The 23,873-nt window shown below is 33.7% G+C and overlaps 1 protein-coding gene across 5 annotated transcripts; it reads right to left on the reverse strand.

The window, feature by feature from the left end:
- Window positions 1-5,874: 5,874 nt before the first annotated feature.
- On the reverse strand, window positions 5,875-22,524 carry LOC135842830 (tubulin monoglutamylase TTLL4-like). Of its 5 annotated transcripts, XR_010558194.1 has the most exons (19): window positions 22,225-22,524; window positions 21,292-21,916; window positions 20,976-21,223; window positions 20,595-20,674; window positions 20,402-20,518; window positions 20,201-20,311; window positions 19,617-19,785; window positions 19,435-19,540; window positions 19,138-19,345; window positions 18,929-19,055; window positions 18,640-18,859; window positions 18,447-18,569; window positions 18,230-18,361; window positions 18,059-18,144; window positions 17,856-17,977; window positions 14,520-14,596; window positions 9,468-9,549; window positions 8,906-8,982; window positions 7,645-7,706 (listed from the first exon to the last, which is right to left on the reverse strand). XR_010558194.1 is itself a non-coding variant. In XM_065360482.1 (18 exons), the coding sequence occupies exons 2-18, from the start codon at window positions 21,865-21,867 to the stop codon at window positions 7,580-7,582; spliced, it is 2,706 nt and encodes a 901-aa protein (XP_065216554.1). In that variant the 5' UTR covers window positions 21,868-21,916; window positions 22,225-22,518; the 3' UTR covers window positions 5,875-7,579. The 5 variants fall into 5 exon arrangements, 3 of the variants coding, with proteins under 3 accessions (XP_065216554.1, XP_065216555.1, XP_065216556.1); XM_065360482.1 differs by lacking the exon at window positions 9,468-9,549 and having other exon boundaries at window positions 5,875-7,706; window positions 22,225-22,518; XM_065360483.1 differs by lacking the exons at window positions 9,468-9,549; window positions 22,225-22,524 and adding an exon at window positions 21,988-22,137 and having other exon boundaries at window positions 5,875-7,706.
- Between the last annotated feature and the right edge of the window lie 1,349 nt (window positions 22,525-23,873).

A 23,873-nucleotide genomic window follows, 5' to 3' on the forward strand; every position in this document is an offset into this window, starting at 1 on the left:
TGGTGACTTCATGGTGAATAAGTCACCAAGATTCACCAGAAGTCACCAGGTTTATAAAATCGCTCAAATATGGCCACTGCTTGGTGGATATGTGACCAAGAAGTCACCAGGGTTTTCAATATGTCTTTTCCATGTTCTGGTGAATCCTGGAGACTTCTGCTGAATCTTGGTGACTGATTCACCAGAAGTCACCAGGATTCACCAGAACATAGAAAAGTCATATCTTATATGCCGGTGACTTTTTGGAGACAGATTCGACCTAATTTGAGCGATTTTGAACACAGGATTCACCAGAACATAGAAAAGTAACATTTCATACTGTGGTGACTTTTTGGACACAGATTCGACCTTATTTGAGCAATTTTGAACACCTGGTGACTTCTGGTGAATCTTGGTGACTGATTCATCAGAAGTCACCGGAATTCACCAGAACATAGAAAAGTCATAAATTTCATACCATGGTGACTTTTTGGAGACAGATTCGACCTTATTTGAGCGATTTTGGCAATGGAAAATTTCTACAGAAAATCGTGGAATTTTTTTAAACTCAATTTTAAGCACTTTTGAAGCTCTAAACTTGTAAAATAAGAACATTTCTTATAAATTCAGATGATTCTTCACTTTAATAAAAAGTTTTCAATCTTCATCTCATTCATCACTTTTCTACGGAAAAATTAAAAAATTGATAAAATTCCATAGCCAGTATAAATGCTTTCATTTGAATCTACAGATTTGACTTTTCTGCAGAAAAATTCCACGGCCACTATAAATGAAGCTTTAGGCATATTTAAGGTGATTTCCAGTGCTTTTAATGCTTAATGCATTCAGAAATGATACTTTTCCATCACCTTTTCAAGCATTTTGGGAAAATTTCATTAAAATTTTGACACCCTGTGATAATTTTCAGTCATGTTATTGATATTTTGAGCGTTTTTACAACATTGCAAAAGTTTTTCTGAACTTTTTCAAGCTTTCTGAACTAATCCTGAAATTTGTACCACTTCTTCAAAATTTCCACTGATTTTAGTGCTGTTTTTGAGTGTCTTTAATACATTATTTCAACACGTTGTGAACGCTTCATTTTGAATTTTCGACAAATTTTACTGAAAGTTTGATTATTTGAGCAATTTTTAGTGTTAGCAAGTTTTCTACGAATTTTCGTGCATTTTTGACGAATTTGACAGGGTTATTTTTATTGATTTAATGCTTTTTTTTTGAGTGTTTTCAACTTCATGACGCGTTTCCAACTTTTTTCTGCAGGTATATACATTTTTGACAAATTACTGCATTGATTTTGGACAATTTTTAGTTATTTCAATTTAACTTCGACAGTTTTTACAACATTTTAACACGTTTTAAACATTATTTTCTTCATATTTCGATAATTTTCAGTTATCTTGATGATTTTCAATTTTCTTACATCACTTAAACAATTTATTGTTTCCTACACTTTTTCGTGCATTTTAGGTATAATTTTTTACTGAAATTTAATCATTCATCAATTTTGGTAACTGGTAAGTTTCAGTGATTTCGCCGCGTGGCTATAGCCCTTTTTCCCTTTCTGTCATGGGTTGAATTTGCCTCTACCTAATTACCTGTCAGGCTGTCATTCCATTTCTAAAACTTTTATTCAATTGATTTGTCATGGAATGTAATATTATTGCGTAGCAAATGGCAACACTGTTGATTCAAAACAACTTAAAGCTCTTTAATACAAGTATGGAAATAGATTCATGCTCTTAAGTAGTGATGGCAAACTATCGATAGTTTTTCAATAGTATCGATAGTTTTTTTTAACTATCGATAGTTTGTCCGATAGTTTTTTTTAAAAGTATTGAAAAAACTATCGATAGTTTTTGGATGCTATCGAACTATCGAAAATCCAATGTTTTATTGAATTTTTAACCAAATTTTTGTAAAAAAGGATCGCTATTGTTCATTTTTTCAATAAAAAAAAGTGTTGTTTCTTTTTTTCTCTCTCAAAATGATGTCCCTTGATTTTTTCAGATAAAAAACGTAATAATGAACCTCCAACCTCGTGGAATTAGTGATGCGGAAAATCGATATTTTTGAACTATCGATATTTTCACTATCGTTTTTTTGGTCTATCGATAGGCATCGATAGGCGGCGGTGGACTATCGATACTATCGATAGTCTATCGATTGTTTTTTGAACCTAGAATCCAATGTTTTTCTGCAAACCGGACTAGAGAAGAAACTCAAATTTCCCAATTTATGCTTCAAAAAAGGGAAAAAGCAACGAAAAACGGGAAAATTTTAAGAATCGATTTTCCGGAGACCACTATCGATAGCATCGATAGATCAAAAAGTTCAAAACTATCGATTTTTTTCGCTATCGATAGGCATTACTATCGATACTATCGATAGTCACATCGATTTTCCGCATCACTACGTGGAATCACATCCATTATCAGTTTTTAATGAAAATTGAAAACTATCGAAAAAACTATCGATAGTATCGATAGTTTTTGTTACTACCGAAAAAACTATCGATAGTAAAAACTATTGAAATTTTCACTCGAAAACACTATCGATAGTAAAAACTATCGATCGTTGCCATCACTACTCTTAAGAAAGTCTTAGGATTTTACGTAAGTTTTAGGTACTGCGCACGCGCCGATCTGTTGCTCGACCATAGACCCCGACCCGTACCCAAACAATCAGCCATCCTTATCACGATGTTGGACTTGTAAAAATTTACTTCGTTGATCGTTGATCTAATCACAAGCAATAAATAAGATGAGTTCTGAGTAATTTTATCAAATTCAATCGCTAAATCATACTAAAAGAAAGAAAAAACGAAGAAAAATCCTACATGTAAGGTAATTCCATCTTTGGAAGTTTTGAAAAACACTCAGTTTGCTCAGCAGCAAATGATACTCGTATGTAATATCTACAACTACAACAAAGAACTTTGAAATTGCAATACAATGAATAAACACTAGAAAGAATTTTTCCCTTCAAAATACAAAGTTTTCTCTTCCAGTTGTACATTGCGTTGTGTTATTTCGAAGATTCAACGGCGAGTCTTCGCATTGGCACATACTACATGACCATATAGTCAAATTTTTTTAAACAATTGCTGGGAAATCATGAAATTTTCGCATAATGACGATTCGACTACAGTTTTAAGCGAATTCAACACCACAGATCGCACATAACATAAAACTGTCATTTCCCAAGTTTCATTTACCTACTACTCGTACTCATTATAGGATTTTTCATTATTTTCGTATGATTTAGCGATTGAATTTAATAAAATAACTTGGAACTCATCTTATTTATCGCTTAGAATGCTTATGATTGGATTAACGATCAACGATCAACAACGTAAATTTTTACCAAGTCCAAAATTTGTGATAAGGATGGCTGATTTGTTTGGGTACGGGTCGGGGTCTATGGTCGAGCCGATCTGTTCACATTGTAACACGTTGCACGCCATTGGTTGCTCCACCGCGTGACGACACCAACCTGCCATGCGCAGTACATAACTTATCGTAAAATGCTATGACTTTCTTAAGAGCATGAATCTATTTCCATACTTGTATTAAAGAGCTTTAAAACAACTGAACAACTCTCTAAACAAATCAAATAAAACAAAATCCTTGTTTCCTGGTTTCCTGTGAGGTGCGGTGGAAAATTGGGTGAACGACCGGCAAGCTGGAAGTTTGCAGAAAAATGAAAATAGTACAGCCTCGGTGTGATAATGATAAGATTCCACATCGATTAATCAAAATCGAATACCTTTACCTTACTGATTTACATACTTATGTACATCTAATCTACTCATCTACATACCCATCAGGCCATCAACATTAGGTACTTACTTAATTATAATTCTTCAAATTTAAAATGAATAGACCAAAATCTTGTATCAAGTAGGTAGTGATGTGAGTGACCAGCAGCTCACAGTCCAGTTTCTAAGATTACCGAACAGTGTTTCTTATTTCGAAACTCATCTTGACTTAAGGAAGTAGATAATTCATCACAGGTGTGACGATACCAGAGAGTATTCAGGCATTATAAACAAGTGATACAAATTCTCAGAACAGCATTTTTGCCAATCTTGCAATCAACGAAGCTCATAGTAAAGCATGATCATTCTTTCCGATGACTTAGTTCCTGTAAGTACAAATGATGTGGGGAATTTGGCCAAGTTCTGCTAAATTATCCGTAACGAGATGCTCGCCATATGAATTATTCGTAGAATTAATACCGCAAAGATGAATATACACTCACATTTGGATACGGTTCAAAAGATAAAATGAATCAACTCAGTTTATTCCACTTACCTTCAAGATACCGGTGATTAAGCAGCAATTGGATATCTTCATCACTTCATCAAATAAATGACCATTCAATTAATGAAATCGTACGATGAGATGGCAAATTGATATTCTAATGATTGAAAAACAAAGTAAGCAACACAATCGGCTCATTGTTCAAGAAAATTAGACATTAATCATCGGAAACCACGCGGAAAATTATTGCAGAAATGTAGATTGCAGATTATTTTTGTTTAAAGGAGGGGCTATACTGAATTTAACCGTAAACTTAAACTTAACCCTAGAAGTTACACAAAGGCAAATTTTAGGTTAACGTCATCGACCTTTTAGTTAACCTAGACGACTACTCCAATGCAAACTAAGGCCACTGGTTATGTCGCCAACTCTGTGGATTTCAAATTAGAAACAAACGCATCTGCGCATGTCTCAGGAATTGATGCTTGTGAACAGTAAACGGAAACACCACCAGCACCCCCACTTCCACCCCTAATCCACTAACAACAAAATACACACACACGTTTCCTGAGACATGCGCAGATGCGTTTGTTTCTAATTTGAAATCCACAGAGTTGGCGACATAACCAGTGGGATAATTTTGCGTATGAGTAGCCGTCTAGGTTAACTAAAAGGTCGATGGTTAACGTACGTTAAATTCAGTATAAACCAAGCTAAAGTATAAGTTAAGGGAATAAGTATCCCCTTAAATTCAGTATAGCCCATCCTTTAGTCGAATTTCTCCATCTTCTGAAATTATCAGTGCTGCCAGTTTATCAAATCCGGAACCGAAAAAGATAAAAAACTGGTTTCACTTCAGTTAAATCAGTTTTATTCTGATCATTTTTTACGTGAATTGACCCTTGATGCTAATTTTTTCATCATTCAGCGTTGAACAGAAAGACTTGAAAGACTTCCCTCTCTTATCAATAAAACTAATGTTGAAATCTGCATACAATTTCGTTTTATCTACATTCATTTCACTTTTTTATTGCATCTTATAAAAATTACGAAAAATAAAGACCTTCGCAATGCAATTTTGCATCAGATATCGATACCTAGTAGCTTAATTAGTATTTCACCTTGCTTTATTTATCATAATTACAACCATTAAGGAACGAAATCTCGATCGAATGCTGAATTTTATTCGTAACAAAGCTACGAATACTCTCCAGCTCATGTTTATAAATTTTGCCATTCAGAATATATACCCAGGTAAAATATTTCTTACGAAAAAAAAAAAAACAAAAAAAAAACAATCAACATAATATGTTCATAATTTGTACCAAAACCATGAGGTATTCATATTGTTCGTAGTATCGTTCGAATTCTCTCAATAATTTCTGTCAACCAAACGCACACCATTATCACAACCTCCAATCAGAATTTCAATGCCGACGAGATAACAATTTTGTTTTTCAATCCAACGTTCACACGTCAAATTAATTAATCAACAATTCCTTCCAATCAAAACCGTGTTCGTACTCGAACTCCTCAATCGAATCTATTCTCATCACTGAAATCATTACAACGAGTAGGTATCGCTATACGTGACTCAAATCAAGTAACAACATTTTACTTTCAAATTATCCAATTTACTGTTCGAAAATAAAATAACTTACTAAAATAATTTGAGCATACGCGTTAAATTAAAAAAAAAAATAATAATAATAAATTAAAGACAGACAGAAACTCAAAAATAACTACGTTATTTCACGATTACGATTCTACATTATTATAATATCACTTTCAGACTTGTCAATATACTCGGCTTAGTCGCGACGCATAAAACGCGTCACCGAAAAAAAAAGTGATCAACACGACGCCCGCTAATACTCGAGCACAAAACAATTGAATCTACATATACAATACATACATAAATGATTCAATAAAATTACAAGGGATAAGGGGGGAGGGGGCTTCGACGATCATCATCGATCGTATTCGTAATACCTAAAAATAATACACAATACAGATTACAGAGACACAAACAAAAAAATACAAAATTGTAACATACACGCGTTACTAATTAAGTTACAAATTAATTAGGCCCGGGTTAAACTACTCAATGTACATGGCCGTATATATGTACTTTAAAAAGAATTCATTTTCTTCGTCGTTCGTTCGTTGTCTTCATTAATATGTAAATTAACGAATCTAATAACTAGATATACGAATGGATTGGGATTGGGCAGTGTACACTGTACATCTATACTGTAAAATTGTCACCACTTTCCTCAACTTTCGTCATTATTTCCGGCCACTTTAACGTAGGAAAATTTCCGCTAACTTTTAAATATCTATATGTACGTATTACAAAATATACAAAGTCAACGCAGGTACACGATTACATAATACAAGAAAAAAAACTTTATAGGGAAAAACCCTCTCGTTTCCGACTACGAATCGGCTTAAATAATATAAAATGGACGATATCTCATTACGTAAAAACACGCACAAATAATACTATATATCTTCTCGTCGAAGGAAGGGTAATACCACTTAATGATATTGTCATTACGTTAGTGTTGTCGTTTATTTACTCGAAATCGAACGAGATTTATCAAAAATAAATTAAAGAAGAGAAAAAAGAAAAAAAACGAATACAAATAGGTAACTTTTCGATGCTAATAAATTATTACGACTGTCTCGGAAACCATAACCGTTCGACTACGAGTCATTTTTTCTTTTTGTTCTCAAATTACGACGACCAATCTAATAAATCAACAGTACTCTTCTCGTAGCCAATCTCACATCGATGATGAGCTAGCAAGACATATCGAATTTACAATCTCCAACAGCGGTAGAAATCTCACCATTGTTTTGTTTGGAAGACTATAACACGTAAAATATACGAACGTTCGTTTGAATATGTAAATTAATTTCCATAATTTTTACGATCAAATTTAACCGAAGGGGGTTTTGTTTTAGCTCACTTTGGAGTTGGACGTGTAATCGTCGCAAGTTCTTCGTTGCTTGGTCGTCAAACCGGCCGAAGAGTATTTTCGTACGAACGTATTACGTAATTTAACCAAAAAAATTACCCTTTTAAATTTACCATCCATGATAACGCGAGAAATATATAAGTACACTACGATGTAGAAGAAGAAGAAAAACACAAGTAACACGATGTCGAAGAATACAAAAGAAGAAAGGTTAGCTTAGAATATAGACAAATGTACGAAAATAATTAAAATGTAATATGTCGGCTTCGGCGAAAGTAAAATATTAAGACGATTTTTCGATTCGATCGTAGAACAAAATCGTCTATTGTCGGGTTAATGTTTACGTGATCTTAGTAAGTACGTTTTGCTCGGTACAACCGCTGAATATCTAGAACGATAGCGTGGCTTAGCGGTGAACGATGCTTTGGGTTTGGTTAGACTGGCTGGCGATTTGTACAAGCTGTAAGAAAGAAACGTCTGGATTAGAGATATTTGTCAAACAAAAACCAGGCACAGATTAATGCAGGATGCTAATTGAGATTTCTTGACAATTTTGAAAAAAATCAGGACTTGGTGAAAACTGGGACTTTTCGTCAATTTTGGCCAAAAATTAGGATTTCTTGGCAATTTTAGTAAGAATGAGGACTTTTTCACAACTTGAGCAAAAATCAGGACTTCCTGTCAACTTTTCAATTCTGACCAAAAATCAAGATTTCTTGCCAATTTGGCAGAAATCAGGACTATTTGACAACTTTGGTACAAACTGGGACTTTTTGTCAATTTTGGCCAAAACTTGGAATTTTTTGGCAATTTTGGTAAAATGAGGATTGTATGTCAATTTTGACCGAAAATTATAATTTTTTGACAATTTTAGGAAAAATTGAGACTTTTTCACAACATTGGAACTTCCTGTCAATTTAAGACAAAAATTAGGATTTCATTACAATTTTGGTAAAAATCAGGATTTTTTTGTCAATTTTGACCAAAATTAAGCTTTCTTGACAATTTTGGCAATAATCGAGAAATTTTGACAAATTTATCCAAAATTGGGATTTTTTGTCAATTTTGCCCAAAAATAACGATTTTTGGAAAAATCAGAACTTTTTGACTACCTTACTAAAAGTTGGGTCTTTTTATCAGTTTTGACCAAAAATTGAGAATTCTTGATAATTTTGGCAAAAATTGGAAGGTTTTATCAAAATTGGGACTTTTTGTAGATTTTGGCCAAAAATTAGAATTTTTTTGAAAATTTTGGAAAAAATCAGACATTTTGACAATTTTGGGAAAAATTATGTCGACTTGGCAAAAATTCAGACAAATTAAAAATTTCGGCAAGAATTGGGACTTTTTTTCAATTCTGAAAAAAATTGTGTCTTTTTGACAAAAATGAGGACTTTTGGACAATTCGGGCAAAAATGATGTCTTTTCGACAGTTTGGCAAAATAAAACTTTTACCTACCCAATTTTGACAAAATTTAGGCCTTTCTGACAACAATGGAAAAAATTGGAATTTTTCATCAATTTTGGCCAACAATTTGGATTTTATGACAATTTTTGCAAAAATCTGGACATTTTGGCAATTTTAGGAAAATGCTGTCTATTTATCAAAAATCAGGGCTTTTTGACATGTTATCAAAAATGAGAAGATGGCTAACTCACCACAGCGGATAATCGTTAGAGGTGTTATTTTGATTTTTGACGTGGAACTGTAGACACTTTTGGTGGATCTCGCAAATCTGTAAGAATAAAAAATTACATTATTATTTTCTCTCGTCTTTAAAACAATAATTTTCAAATTCTAAAATACGATATTACTACTGTAGTGAAATATTACTAATACAACTCTTTCGGATATTTTATTTTTCCCACTCCTCGATCGATCAAAATTATCACACATTTTTATACAAATTTCAAATTCAAATCAAATTTGAACTCCTTTACTTCGAACAAACGGTTCATTTTAGATCCAATCCTCTATCCGAAAGAGTCAAACCACCATTTACAGATCGATATCGACGATCTATCCACTAAAATCACTACCCCTGAATAAACCTATGAATCTACGAATAGGTAACTAAACTATAAGCTCAAAACACCCACACAACAAAACGTACAGTACGTGTGAAAAAAAATCATCTAAAATACGATCAACGAACACAACAATACAATATGAAAAAAAAAAATGAAAAAATACTAGAAAAAAAAAGAAATGATAGCTTACATGTTAGAAAGCACAGCGATGACTTTTTTTAAAGCGGTTTTTTTTACCCGGATTCGACGTTAGTATTGCCGTTTTTCTTATCCTACGCAAGCAAACATCAACAAGATGGTACATTTATAAAGAGTATTTTTCTTTCTTCATTCGTGGTGAATTTTTCAAAAAAATTATACGTAGTAAAATAGGCGAAGAAAACCGAACGAGTAAAATGCTAAATATGTACGAGTATTTCTTATTACTATTAAAATAACTCCTTCGTTATAATATGATCCAACATACGATGAAAAATTGAACAATATACGTCAAAGTTTATTACGTATGTTGCTAATCGGCGCTATTCCGGAAAATAAAAGCTTATCGGCTCTTTCCGGTATTCGACAGTCGAAAAACTATGGTAAAGATTTATGTATATGTATTTCTATGTAAGTATGTCGTGATAAATTTATCGTAAAAAAATACAGACAAAATTCCAACAATCGACGAATATATGGCTATAGTATTTTTTTACATTTTAATGTCCCAAAGATTAACTATCATGTTAATTAAAGAAACCATAACACGTACTCAACACTTTGGGGTAAATATAGCCTAACATTATTAATGTGTAATTTTTTTATTATTATTTTAAAAAAAGAGTGTCAGTGAAACGATCGACTTAAATACGTGGATGAATTATTCGTAGAGGTGCTGATGCTGGCGAGTGTAGATAAAAATGCATAAAACTGGAGCAAAAATAACAAATGAGCCACGCACCTTGGACAATAACATCACTACTTCTTCAAAAATGACTCTTCAAAATTCCTTAATCGTTTACCTTTTTTAAATAAGTAGAGGGGAGGAAGGCTGGAAGGACACCAAGAGGTCAAATTCGAAAAATGAGCACAAATTTGAACTCAGCGACCCCGAATCAGTAGAAATCGATATGTCACACGACTCACTTTACATAATGGTATTTCAACTCTCTGAAGGATACAACCCCCCCCCCCCTTCAACACACATTTTGAGTAAAATTTCAAAGTGAAGTGACGTGTATAGATTATTACTAATTTGATGATGCAGAATTCGAATATCGATTTGTTTTTTCGATCTAACCCCTCCGGACCCCTCCCTCTTGTCTTCAACAACAACCCTCTCCCCCCAAATCCAAATAATCAAAACACCAAAAAATTGAAAATGAACAGTGTCGCTTTGGTGGTTAGATTTTCGAGTTTGCTGAGTTAGAATCTTCATTTTCAGCTCCTCAGTGCCTCACTAACCCCTCTGAACCCCCTCCCCCCGAATTTGCAAAAATTAGTGTGACATGTCACTTTATATTAATTCGAAGGTGCCGAGTTTTTAAATACCTATTCAATTCACTTTTTGAATTCAGGTTCTTGATAATCCTCCCCTCCTCTCTCCTCCATCCTCACCAACCCTGAACCCTAATTTATGATTAACTGGTGCTGGAGGTATTTATAACGAAAAATTTTAGTTTTTAGAGGACGTGAAAAAGAACATGGAGATGAAATGTAGACAGTTAAGCCTATTTTTTTGAGCATTTCGAGCAATTTTCGTACAATTTCATCAGATTTTTATAAAAAATTCAATTTTGATTATTTTGGCATGAATGCTGCAGTCATTTTTAACAATTTTGACATGTTCAGAAAATGTTAGCAATATCTTGTGAATTTTTTCGCTTCTTTGATTAGTGTTTTCAAAATTTTTCGAATATTTTTTTCATTACCTATTTTACATCATTTTGACGGTATTTTTTTCGAGAAATTCAATTTAATTTTCGATATCAACCAGTCAGGTTTTCTAATTTTACAAGTTGAAGCCATTTTTAAATTTTGGGGCAAATTTTCATTTCATTTTTTTTTCATTACATATTTTACCTAAATGAATTTCTTGTTAATTTTTTCAAATTTTGACGTGAATTGATCATCTTTTTTACAATTTTTGATCAATTTTTCTCGAGAATTTTGTCGGGTTTCTATCAAATTTTAGGTGCTTTCTCAAGTTCAATTCCCATTTTGCATCATTTTTCAAAATTTTTGGTTCAACTTTAAAATAGAATGTAGGTAAATTTCTTCGATTTTTTTTTCAATTTTTCAAGGAATTTAAAAAATGTTCTTAGCAGCTTTTCAAATTTTTCAACCTATTTTTCTTTGATTAAAAAAAATTATTTCGACTATTTTTATTTCAACTTGACTCGATTTGTGACAAAGCTGTCAAATTTTTTAAGTTTTTATGGGGCAAATTTTTTCAATGCTGCGCAAAATTTTGGCAACAAAATCAATTTTTTTACGACTTAGCTAGAATTTTTCGCCAATTTTCATTATTACGAGTATCTGCAATAAAATAGGCCATTTCTTTCAAATTTTCAAAAAAAAGTCGAATATTTCAAGCAATTTTTCAATTTTTGGTTGTACTTTCATCATTTTGAAGGAATTTTTTGCAAGAATTTCTCTCAAATTCCAGATGTTTTTTCGACTTTAACACCAAATTTTTCATGCTTAATTTTTCACAATTCTGCTGATTTTGTAATCTGTTCAATTTGCAATAAAATCGGCCATTTTCTCCAAATTTCCTCAATATTTTTTTTTAAAAATGATTTTAAATCAACTTTTTGTCATTTTCATCGGGTTATTATCAAATTTTTGGATGTTTTTTTTCGGCTTCAACAGCAATTTGCATATTTTACAACAATTCTGAAGATTCATTTTTTTTCGATTTGTAATCAAATGCATTTTCCCAATATTTACAGCAATTTTTTCAAATGGCAGCATTTCTTAAACTTTTTCATAAATTCAAATAAATTAATTATTCTTTTTTTGTTTTTTTTTTCAAAAAAAAATTTTAAAAAACACTTGGAACTTTTTTGAGTTTTGATCCAATTTTGCACACTTTTAAAAAACAGATTTTTCAATTTTGGAAAATTTGCAATGAAGATGAAATTTTTCAACAATTTAAAAACTGTTTCATTTTTATTTTCAGGACAATTTCTGAGTTGAACGAAATTTTGGAAATAATTCATCAACTTTTTTTTTTTTAGCAATTTCAACTTCAGACAAACAGAATAAGTTGAACAATTTGTAGTGAAAATCTCGAAAATTGAAAAATAATTTCCCAAAAATTTAATTCAGAAATTCACAAACCATTTACCGAAGATCACTTTAATTTACAAATAATTCAAAATTATGCACAAATCGTTCAAAAAAAAAATCAAAATTCAATCATTCACGAACGATTCACTCGAAGTATCAACTTACACGTAATGAATCGATTAAAAAAACAAAATATCACGAAAAGGAGCATAAAAATCAATAAATTTTAAAACTTACAAATTCATGAAATCCGAAACAAAAATTCTTCGCACAAATGTTACTCGAAAAATGTCACCATTCAACAACACAAAACTGCCCGAGTAGATATTAAAGGGATGAGTATACTGAGATAACTACAGGAGTGCACAGTGAATATAAAAAAATTGGATCCGGTGCTCAAGGTTTCCTACCAGGCAATAATGATTCAACACACTACATCCGAACCAAACTGACCGTTAAATACTGAGAAAATGCACGAGGGAGTGATTCGATACATCGATACAATAATAATACTCGTAATTGTGCATTTACGTAAGTCTATGAGTCATTTTTCAATAAATTTCAATTGAGAATTTACGTTCGTATAGCGAGAAAATTGCCCAGCTGTGTGATTTCGTTCCTGAATCATCCGGTTTGAGCCACTCTGTAATCGGAAATCCACCAAATGGAGGTAATTTAACCCTAACCAGTAACCATTGATTACTCGACAGCTGGCTTCTTCATATCTACGAAGAAAAAAACTACTTCAGGGTCAATTTCAGTACCTACCACTTCTATCCAGTATCCAGTATCCCTCCCCATTGCCTTAAGTAGGTATTCTTCGTGTCAACTATTTTCTAGGTATCTAAATTTCTCACAACCAGTCCTATAGACTCCAGCTCGAATTCTAAACTGCTACTTCTATAAATAATGAATTTCCATCGAGCTGATGGTTTTGGTACCCTATGGATTAATAGTAAAACTAAGTATTCCGATCACATCTGGTGTTAGGAATGCTAATAAAAATTAACCCAAGCTATTCTAGTACTTAAATTTAAGTGTATATCGGTGCATAGTCATGCTTTGGTAAGTGCAACATGTCAAACAACTCACCAAATACGACTCCCAGCACCAATACCCTATTTCTAAGAAATTATTTCGAAATTAAATCTATTCGCGAATTTTCCTATAATAATAATAATAATACCGTAAAACGATCGAGAAAAAAAAACACCACCATGCAAAAACCTATGAAACTCTCTAACCCTATCATAATAATATCCATCTAGACGATTCAAAATCCTGTCTAAAAATAGAAAAAAAAATTCACCTAAAAAAACTTCTATCCTTAAATTGACAATTACAACTTACAAGATTCCACTTTTTTATACTGACAATAAATAGTCCTTACGCCGTTCCAAAATGTACTCTTCACGTAGTACGTAATTCGAACACAAGAAGTCACAACAACGATGCGATCATAAAAAAATAACACATTCAAAAAAAAAAAAGAAAACACAAAATGAGAAACAAATCCTCAATTTGCAAATTCGCATGAACACAACCACACGTTTGAAAAAACCTTACGAATATAAAAATATAAAAAAGCTTTTAAAAACAGGTAAGGAAAAAAAATAAAATAACACCAATAAGCGTGCCGGGTATCAGAGAGTCTTTAGTACATATACGGAGGAAGCTGAATACAACGTTTCTTTTTATTTTCAATTAACCAACTGTAAAGCTTATCGGATGCTACTACTTGAAAATAAAAAATTCAATTAACGCGCTCAACATAAAGAACTCCTTGTCCAATATACAGGTGTTTATAGGTTTCTCGATAATCGTAGCAAATTACCAGCTACGATAGACGATTGATTCATATCTTACATATTCAACCTAAATAATAAACTTTTTTGTCGTTTTTTTTTACACAGGCCACACGATGTACAAACAAATTAAAATTAATTACTCAACGAAACGGTACACTTACTTTTGACGAGTTCGCATTCGTTTTGGCAACCTTCAGATGGAAATTTTCTTCGCATTTGGCGCGCAATAATTCGATACCTGGGTAATCACATACAAAAGATATATTGTCAGACGGGTGAAAAAATCCAATAAATGAATAAAACGCGTCGCTTTGCTCGCCACGTTAACTCTAGACTATCGAATCGATCGTTCGGTACAAATTTTACTTCACAAAATTCCAATCAAGATCAAAGTCTAATAATACGAAGCAAATAGGTCAATTAGATATCGCCGGATATTATTTCTCATCTCGAAATGGCTGCTTCGGTCGTATCTCGCGCACAAAATGTACCAATTACGAAAACAATACCGAATACCAAGATGAAGAAGACGAACCGAGTAATTATCAAATCAAAACCGCTTTTAGCGAGATTTTCATTCCTCCGACTCTTTTCCCTATTCTCGGCAGTTATTTCCGGCGTAGATTTCTCGATTCGCCTTTGCCATCTTTCCACTTTTTTTTTTTTTTTTTTTTATGGGGATTCGTGTTTCGAAACGGCGTGAATTTTTTCTTTATCAATTCGATTCGGTCGAGTTGAAATCTTTTTTTCTCTCCTTTTTATATTCTCGTGAAAAAATTTATAAATAACTCGTCTTGAAAGAAACGTGAGCATAAATGGTGTATTTTAACTGTCGTTTCGTTCGATCGTGTAAGTTCCGCCGATGATTTCGTAAGATATGATAAAGACGAGCTTGCATTTTTTTTTCGCCACTTCTGCTGGTCGAAAATGAACAAAATATTAAAGGAAAATGTTAAGACGAAAATCAAGAATATTTTTTATAAAAGAAAGCGTCGCAATAATTCTGAAATATTTTTGATTTGTAAATTGAAACACGAGGGACTTGAAGCTGGTTGAGGAAGGGATAATTTTTTGAAATTCTGAAGCTTCTTCGGTCTTCTCTTCGAGAAAGATACCCAGTTTTCAAGCTAAAAACATCAATGGCGAAACAAAATGCTCGAAAATGAAAGAAATAGACTCCTGATCTTCGAAATTCTGCACATTTTGACCCCCCCCCCCCTCCAACTTGTCAATAGTTCTTCATACCAGAACTTCCAAATGATTTATTTCAATTTTTCGGCCAAAAAAATTTTCAATAGGAAAATGTTTATTTTCTTTAGAAATTTTGGCTCACAAAATCTCTCAACGTCGAAATCATTTTTTGACTTTTTTTTAATACACGATGACAAAAAGAAGAAACACGACCAACTAAGAAAAAATTTTCATAATTCTGGAGGCAACAATCTCCCCCCCCCCCCCCAAAAAAAAAAGGCTTTCAAGCTCCAAATATGATTCAGGTCTCAACTTTAATTATTTCAATAGAAACATTTTTGAAATACGGAAATGTTGACCATTTTGGACAAATTTTGAAGCACATCTCCCCCTTCATGAATCTTCTATTCCTGAAAATCCTCATCAAGTAAAAGGGACTCTAAATTTTGAGAATTTTAACCCCCCCCTCCCCCAACTATTTCACCAGATATCCTACATTTTGATTTTTGAATTTGAAAAAATCTTTATTACACAAATTTTTACCATTATTCTCCTTAAACGAGCCCCTGTCAGGTCAAATAGCTCATTTCTGGTGACAAAATGTGCAGGAAACATGGCTGAATGTCAATTTTCGAAATTTTCGGGGGGGGGGGGGTCGTCATTCAAGCCCAGTCTTTCCCCCACCCCCCTCAAAACTCTCAATCATGCTCCAACAATCAAATTCAATTTTTTTAATAAAAAAGATCTTGAATAAGACAAATTTTTATCAAGTATGAGTTTCGAAAAAAATTGAGGCAGGTCTTTCCTCCTCCTCTCCCCTCCATTGGACCTTTTTATAGCAAAATTATTCTTCTTTGAACACTTTGCATGAAGTTTCTACTGACAGGATCAAAAAATTTAACAAGACTGGAATTTTTGAAAAATAGGTTTTTTTTCTATTTTGGTTTTGAATTTTGATTTTGAGAAGCTCTGAGTTCTGTCATTTACCTCAATCAAATTTCTAGGATATTATTTTTCAACCAGAATGAACCGATTTAAACGTTGAGAGCAATAAAATTCTGAAAAAAGAAAAACATCGAGTGTAAATAAGAGCTTTCCAAATTTTGGGCATTTCGATCCCCTCCACCTCCAGCTCATCGAGATAATTTAGGCCCAAACCAATTCCAGACGATTCATTTTGATTTTTCAATTTAAAAAAAATCTTCAATAAGGCAAATTTTTGCATAATTTGAAAACTTTGAGACATATAAGCCTCCTTAAACGAGCCCCTTTGAAGTCAACATGATTCTCTATGGTTTGTATGATATGCATTTCCTGGTTTTCGGGTCAGAGATTTTACTGCGATGACATAATCTGCAAGAAATACGACTGAATAGTAATTTTAAAAATTTTAGGAATCATTTAACCCCCTCCTCTGCCCCTCCCACAAGACCCTCGAACCTCAAAATAGGATTTAAGTACCAAATTCAATTATTGAAATGAAAAAGCTCAACATAAATTTTGGACCTCGCTTTGAGGGTTTTCAATTCTCCCTAAAATTATCAGGATCCCTTTTTAAAATGAATCTCAACTATTAAGAGCGATAAAATTCTAAAAAAAAAAACACAACAAAAACAGTATAAATGAGATTTCCCCCCCCCCTCACGCCTCTTCTAATTAAAAAAGTCAAAGTACATTTTTGAATTTCGGACTGTCAAGTTGATAGTAGTTCGAAAAAACCAAAAACTTATTCTTACGAACACAGTTCAATCAACTCCCATTTCCGGTTGAAGAATCTACCGAATTTTTTTCTCAGCAAACAAGATTTTACCCTTGACCCTACATTGTGAATTTGACGCTCAACTTGTTAATTGCATTTTCGTAATTGCACATCATTTTCAATCTGTTTCAAGGTCAACGAATCGAACTAAGGAACTTAAACGAACGTAATTTCTGTAATTTTCATTTTTTCTGTCGTCATTCGTCGTCAATTAATTTCTTCCGAAGCGGATTTCAAGAGGAGAGAAGGGATATGTTCCCTTGGCCTAGTTAAAAACCAAAAATGAAGCGATATATTATTTCGAACTGATCGACTGGCAATGAGACTGAAGATATGGGATCATTTTTTCAACTCCCCCCCCCTCAAAAAATCCTTCAACGAATGCAAAATCAGTTTCTTAATTTGGCATCTGATAGCCGGAAAATTCAATGAAATAATTTTTGGTAATTTTTGAAGACCGGAAAAAGAAAAAGAGCCTTCAAAAAATAGACAAATTATGCACGAACGACTCGATACACAGTGTTGATAAGCTCTTCATAAAACATACCTTCTTCGCGTTTACTGTGGTGCGCGGACTCCCACGCATCGAACAACATGTTATAGTATCTAGGCGCATCAAAATACTGTAAATATTCGTGAGTATTCGGAGTGGGAAATATTTTCTGGAATCTGCGGAACGATAAACAACATAAATTACGGATACCTGTTCGTTTGGTTTGAATTTTGAAACGAGACGACAGGTACACTTACGATCCGAGCTGTGTGAGCTCATCTTCGTATTGAATAAGATGACGAACATCGTCAGGCGTCAAATCTTCTAAAATTTTTCTCAAATACTGCAAAAACGAAATAAACAAAATGATCTCGTATCCGGCGCGCTGCTCCGCGGTCCTCCGAACTCGTCTGTTAATGAGTACTCACTTCTGTTCGTATCCTACTCGCAAACGAATGATGCTTGTACTTCTCGGAAGGTGATAACGTTCTCGAATACAGACGACTATCGTAGCATAGCCTAGTAACCGGTAATTTGCCCATGTCTCTGGCCAATTGTTCCTGTAATTGGAATACAATACAGGTTAGTCAATTAGATCTGTGTAATATGTTAGGTGGGATTATGATGACGGAGCCAGGTACTCACTTCGGTGAACTTTTTACTGGTTGGTATTTGAAAACCAGCGATATTCATCAGGTCGTAGACCATTGGAGCTTTCACAGCTAAATCTAAAGGCGAAGACGAATGAAGCGATGGCGATATGTTGACCTAAGGAGGATTAAAATCATCAATTCACATGTTACCGATGGTTTTACGAGCAAGTAGGCTGGTAGGTTACTTCTAATAGCCAAGGTTTCAGATCAGTATCGAATAAAACGTCGATACCAAACAATTCGTACGAATTGTATCGAGATCCTAGATTAGAATTTGAGAGCTGATTCACGGTGAATTCTCCGCTAATTATAGTCTTGATCACGAGGTCGATTAAACGGGCTTGAAGCTTTGATACGTTTACGTTCAACTCTCGTTCCATGTAACTCCATAATGTTTTCAAAGTCCTAAATCAAGAACGACAAAATTAAAACAGAGTGCTACTGCGAGTGGGGAATGAAAGTCTGAAAATATACCATTTGTGACCCTGGCAAGCGCTCGCGTCTTCGTTTTGCTTATATTTCGAGCTGAGCTTATTTATACTGTAATTGGTAAGATGCATATAACGATCACCTAACGTATTCAACTCGGTTGAGTATTTGACTAGAAAAAAAAAATATAATATACAGAAATTTAACAACATGGAATTTGAAAAAAAATCAACAGAAAGAAGCAGCGAAATTACCTGAAGCGAATCTAACTAATCCATCATCATATAAATATATCCTCAATGGATTCATCGACGTGACTAATACATATAAGCGCAGATCGAATTTCGTATCATTAATAAGGAAAGGATTTGATATGTATTTTTGTACGATTACAGGCGTATTATCTGGTATCTGATTCCATTTATGAACCACTTTAATACCGGTACCACGAGCTGATGCGGGCTAAACAATTCGTACAAAAAATTACGATTGAATTATTCACTGAAAATGATCATCTCAAGATTCGGCTTCATCTGATCGAGAATAATTACCGGTTTCACGATCCAAGGCTCCTCTTTGGACGTATTTTTCTTCCAAGCCATTCTCAATCGTTTTTTATCCTGAGGTAGAATGTAAGTAGTTGGCATCAAATCAAACCTGCGAAATAATATCGTAATTAATATCAACGATTATTCAACTCTTGTTTTGAGAAATGTCAGGAAATTGAACTTACTTTGATTTACCATGTTTCAACATTAATTTCTGCATACTTTTCCATAATCGGTCTTTACGGCCGATTTGAAAGGTACCGGGGAAATGATTCATTTTTTGGTAATCGTACAACGTTTTGAAACCAGCTGATCGAGTATGTTTTCCCCATGTTCCACCCCAATATGTGGAATCTATGAATGAAAAAAAATATCAGGATATGAATCATCAAGGTGCTTGAAATTTGCTCCATTTAGAGCTCAAAATTTAGAAAAAGTAGAAAAAAATCACAATTTAGACTATCAATAATACGAATGTCAACTAAAAATTCTACAAGGCAATATGATTGACGTAAAATTGAAGTCTATATATTCTTTCAAAACGTCAAAAATACATATACCTTTGTCCCTAATTTTTTTTTTTTGTGAAAACGAGCTCAAACCATCTTTAACATTTTCAATGCAATACCTCACGTGACCGATTCAAAAATAAAACGCGATAAATTCAAAATATTCGATTACATCGTTACAAATCAGCAGAGGAAAAAAAACTTATTCACGCATATTATCATAATTCAATCAAGGTTCACGAGTTGAACCTTCAACTTACTTTTCAATAATCTATATCCCGTATTAGCGACAACTTTACGAACAACTACAGGAGTAATATTGCTCAACTTCCACCTGAGCAGTTTATGAATATGGATAGGGAATTGTTCACCTGAGAGAAAAAAAAGTAATCTTATCAATACTAACGAAACGAACTGTAAAACATCTAAAATATTTGACAAGATAACGCAGCAGCTGTCACCTTTCACATCGTGCGTTGAAAATTTCACATAAGGTGGTACATTGGGAAACAAACTCATTCTTAATCCAGAGTGTACGTAATTATCGTCATGATGTTCGAAATTACTTATCGACATATCTGTAAAAAGAAATCAATTCTTAGGGCAGGTGCAAATCACCACAACATGCGACCGGTTTGAAATTTAGTTACTTACTTTCCAAAACATCTTTGTTGTAACATTGACATTCTTCTTCAGTTTCTTCGCTAGCTTCTGGAAACGTATCGCCAGCCGATCTAAATTACAAACATAAGTTACTCGTTAACGAATAAAACACTCGATATTTGTTTACTTATGAAAAGCAACAAGCGTACCCACAGATACACAAACGATGTAGAATTCCAAACGTGAATTTTTTAACCATAATTCCGAATTAAATGATACATTTTAAATGTATCACTCGAACGATTCTCACTCGTTAATACAAAAAATTACTCGATTACTGATAATTTTTACATCGGTCGAGTGATAATTTCATCGTCATAGGTGTATCTTTGTTTACTCGAATTCCATCTACAGTAGCCAATAATAACTTACTCGTCTGGACTGTTCGTATCGCAGGAATCTTGGCGATTTTTTAATCTGACCGAAGATACACGTACGAGATCACATTCACAAGCAGATGAATCTAACGATTCTGGAGTATGTTTCGATGTACCATTCGTAGTATACTCTGTCGAGCCATTACAATGCGTCGGTGGCGGCGTTTTCTCTCGATTGTGTTTGGGATCAACAACACCGATACACGATTCGTATTCTTTTCCCAGCATACTTCTCGTATTTATCTGCGAATATGAGTTAGAAATTAGTCGAATACGGCGAAACAACGCAAATAAAGGATCGATTAACTTACTTTCTTAGGAATACCATCGCTATTAGTGGTATCTACAAAATTAGGTGATTTTTCTCGTGATCTTTTAACACCGACTAACCGTTCGCGTTGATTAAAATCGTAATCGTGTTTAAAAATCGTCGAAAAAGTTCCATTCAAAGGAACCTGGTCCAGCAGCGGTTGCTGAGAATCGAATTTCTCGGGTGTTTTGGTTTTTTTGGTACCGTTCATACCATTCTGCCAATTATTAATATCAGTCTTCTCGTAACCGTCCAATAACAAATCTTGCATGTTATTCGGCATCATACAAACGTTCATCGCTTTATCGTGCATATTTCTCACACTATCTGTGTACGTCCTATGTCTACGATACTCGTTTGGTTTGCAATTCCACCATTTACAACTCTGACTTTCGCTCTTCGATCTGGTACGATTAGCGAGGGTGTTTTCTTTACATAATAACGCGCAGCATTTAGGTTTTTTACTACCAAACGGATCGGTGTTTAAATCATAATTATTATTCAGCAATACTCTCGGTACTGGAGGTTCGTTCGATTGCCATTCATCAATACCGCATGCAACATGCAATGATGCCATTCACAAGTAATCTTTGTTAGTAAAACACGTCTCATAAGTAATGGTGTATCTGTAAAAACACATACCAATCGACATTAATAAAATTCGACTACAATACACATGGAAAAAATCACAACTAACTTGACGATTATACTCGTAAAACAATGAATTACAAGGTATCAAAATTTTTCTAACTACACAAATATCCATCAAATATCGTATAAACCGCCATTTTTCAAACTTGTAAAAAAACAACATTCATAACTGACAAAATCGAAGTGATTTTTCTCAACGAAGGTAGGGTTTGAACGTTAAACTCATTAAACTAAAATACGAGGGTGTTAAATATCGATTAAATTAGGAATAAATTCAACTCACCTTATAATATTCTATAATCTGCTTCATACACGTTTTTTCAACCATTTTTCAACAAATCGTTTTACGACTTCACAAACACATATCATTGATGAGATTCATGTGCGAGTGCGAGTACGATGCCTGATTTTCATGGCTTCGGTAGCTTTGAAGCGTAAAAACGTGGATCGACATCAAAGAGTTTACTTTGTTGTACTCGAGTCTCGAATAAACGCTTTTGGGTAGTTTTTTCTTTTTTCTTTTCATTAAAATACCAAGTAAAATAATGGAAAAATAACTGAATGAGAATAAAATAGGTATTTAAAATAAACACGACGAGATAACGGTACTGCCTTTGGAGTCCGACCCGGGCCGTCCGGGACTTACTATTGGCAACGCAGCAGCCATGATTATCAGTCATATGGTTCAGGGTTACCACTACAGGATTGACGCAAATAAATGTAAATTGTTGAATACAGCCAGTGCATGTTCCCTTTCAAAATAAAAACTTCTTTTTTTGATCAGGCGAAAAGTATAACCAGTTTTTTCGTCGTGTTTTTCATGGAATGTGGTGGATGATTTGTCCATACGCAACAGCTGTTCTTTACGACTTTACCAAGGCAAGTGACTGGCACCAGCATTATTGTATTATAACAATGAATAGGATGACGAATGATAAAGTTGACCTGACCATACCCCTTACATCAAGACATCCGAACTCCGATAAAACTGAAAGGGAATGAATACTAGTGCCTTTCCTACATTTCTTTTATTGTAAATCACTGTTCTTCTTCATTTGACTAAAAAATACTATGTTATGGATACAATTATCTTGACATCTTGACTTTGATGCCTGAAGGTGGTTTAAAACATTGTTCTAAAGTTTCTGACGAATTTTTTCACTGTCTTTTTCACGCACTTCTAATCAAAAATTCCCCCAGGCATTTATTTTATTTTCAATAAAAAATCCAAACGTACACAATTACCTGTATCAAAGTACCTAACAAGCGAAAATTGTTTTTACACTCTTCAAATTATTCATCTAATTAATAAGTAATCGTAGGTACCTATACCTACCCAGTTTTGCGCCGTTCTGAAGCTTTCGGCGGATTTAAAATTTTAGAATTTGAATGAGGTTTTTTGAAGGAAGTTCATTTTGAAAAAGAAACAGAACAAGCCCAAGCGAATCGAGGGCATAAAAACGATGTTTTTTTTTATGTAGTGAGACGAAAAGTGTATTTTTAAACTTGATTTCTTTTTTGGAAATTTCCATCTTGATCTCGAAAAAGAAAAGAATACAAACCCGAGCGAAGTGAGGTCAAAAGTTTTCGAAAATTTGTGTTTCAAGAAGTAAAAAATAATAAATCTTGCCGAATATTACCCAGTACCAATTTGCCGAATCGTCGAATGAAAGGGTACCCCCTGATAAGATAGGCAAAATGCCCTTAACCTCGGATTTCGATGAAACTCACAGGGTATGTTTAGTACCCCCAAAAACTAATTTTGGGCCCATAGCCCGCTCCCCACCCCACCCCCTCATCCGGGGGGCTAAAAAACGCGTTTTTCAGGAGAAAAATTCTACTTCAGCGCGTGTTTGAGATAAATTTATTCTGTAAACGAATATAGTTACAGGATACATATTAGGGGTACTTCCCTGATTTTTTTCAGAATTT

Source organism: Planococcus citri, chromosome 4 (assembly GCF_950023065.1).
Source record: "Planococcus citri chromosome 4, ihPlaCitr1.1, whole genome shotgun sequence".
Taxonomy (NCBI): domain Eukaryota; kingdom Metazoa; phylum Arthropoda; class Insecta; order Hemiptera; family Pseudococcidae; genus Planococcus; species Planococcus citri.

What these genes read in the sequence shown, in the direction of transcription:
- LOC135842830 (XM_065360482.1), bottom strand. Translation starts at nt 21,867, where the DNA reads ATGGCATCATTGCATGTTGCATGCGGTATTGATGAATGGCAATCGAAC. An exon ending in GCGATGGTATTCCTAAGAAA is followed by an intron (nt 21,224 to 21,291) that starts GTAAGTTAATCG and finishes TCATATTCGCAG; the next exon opens with ATAAATACGAGAAGTATGCT. An exon ending in AGCCTTGGATCGTGAAACCG is followed by an intron (nt 19,346 to 19,434) that starts GTAATTATTCTC and finishes CGAATTGTTTAG; the next exon opens with CCCGCATCAGCTCGTGGTAC.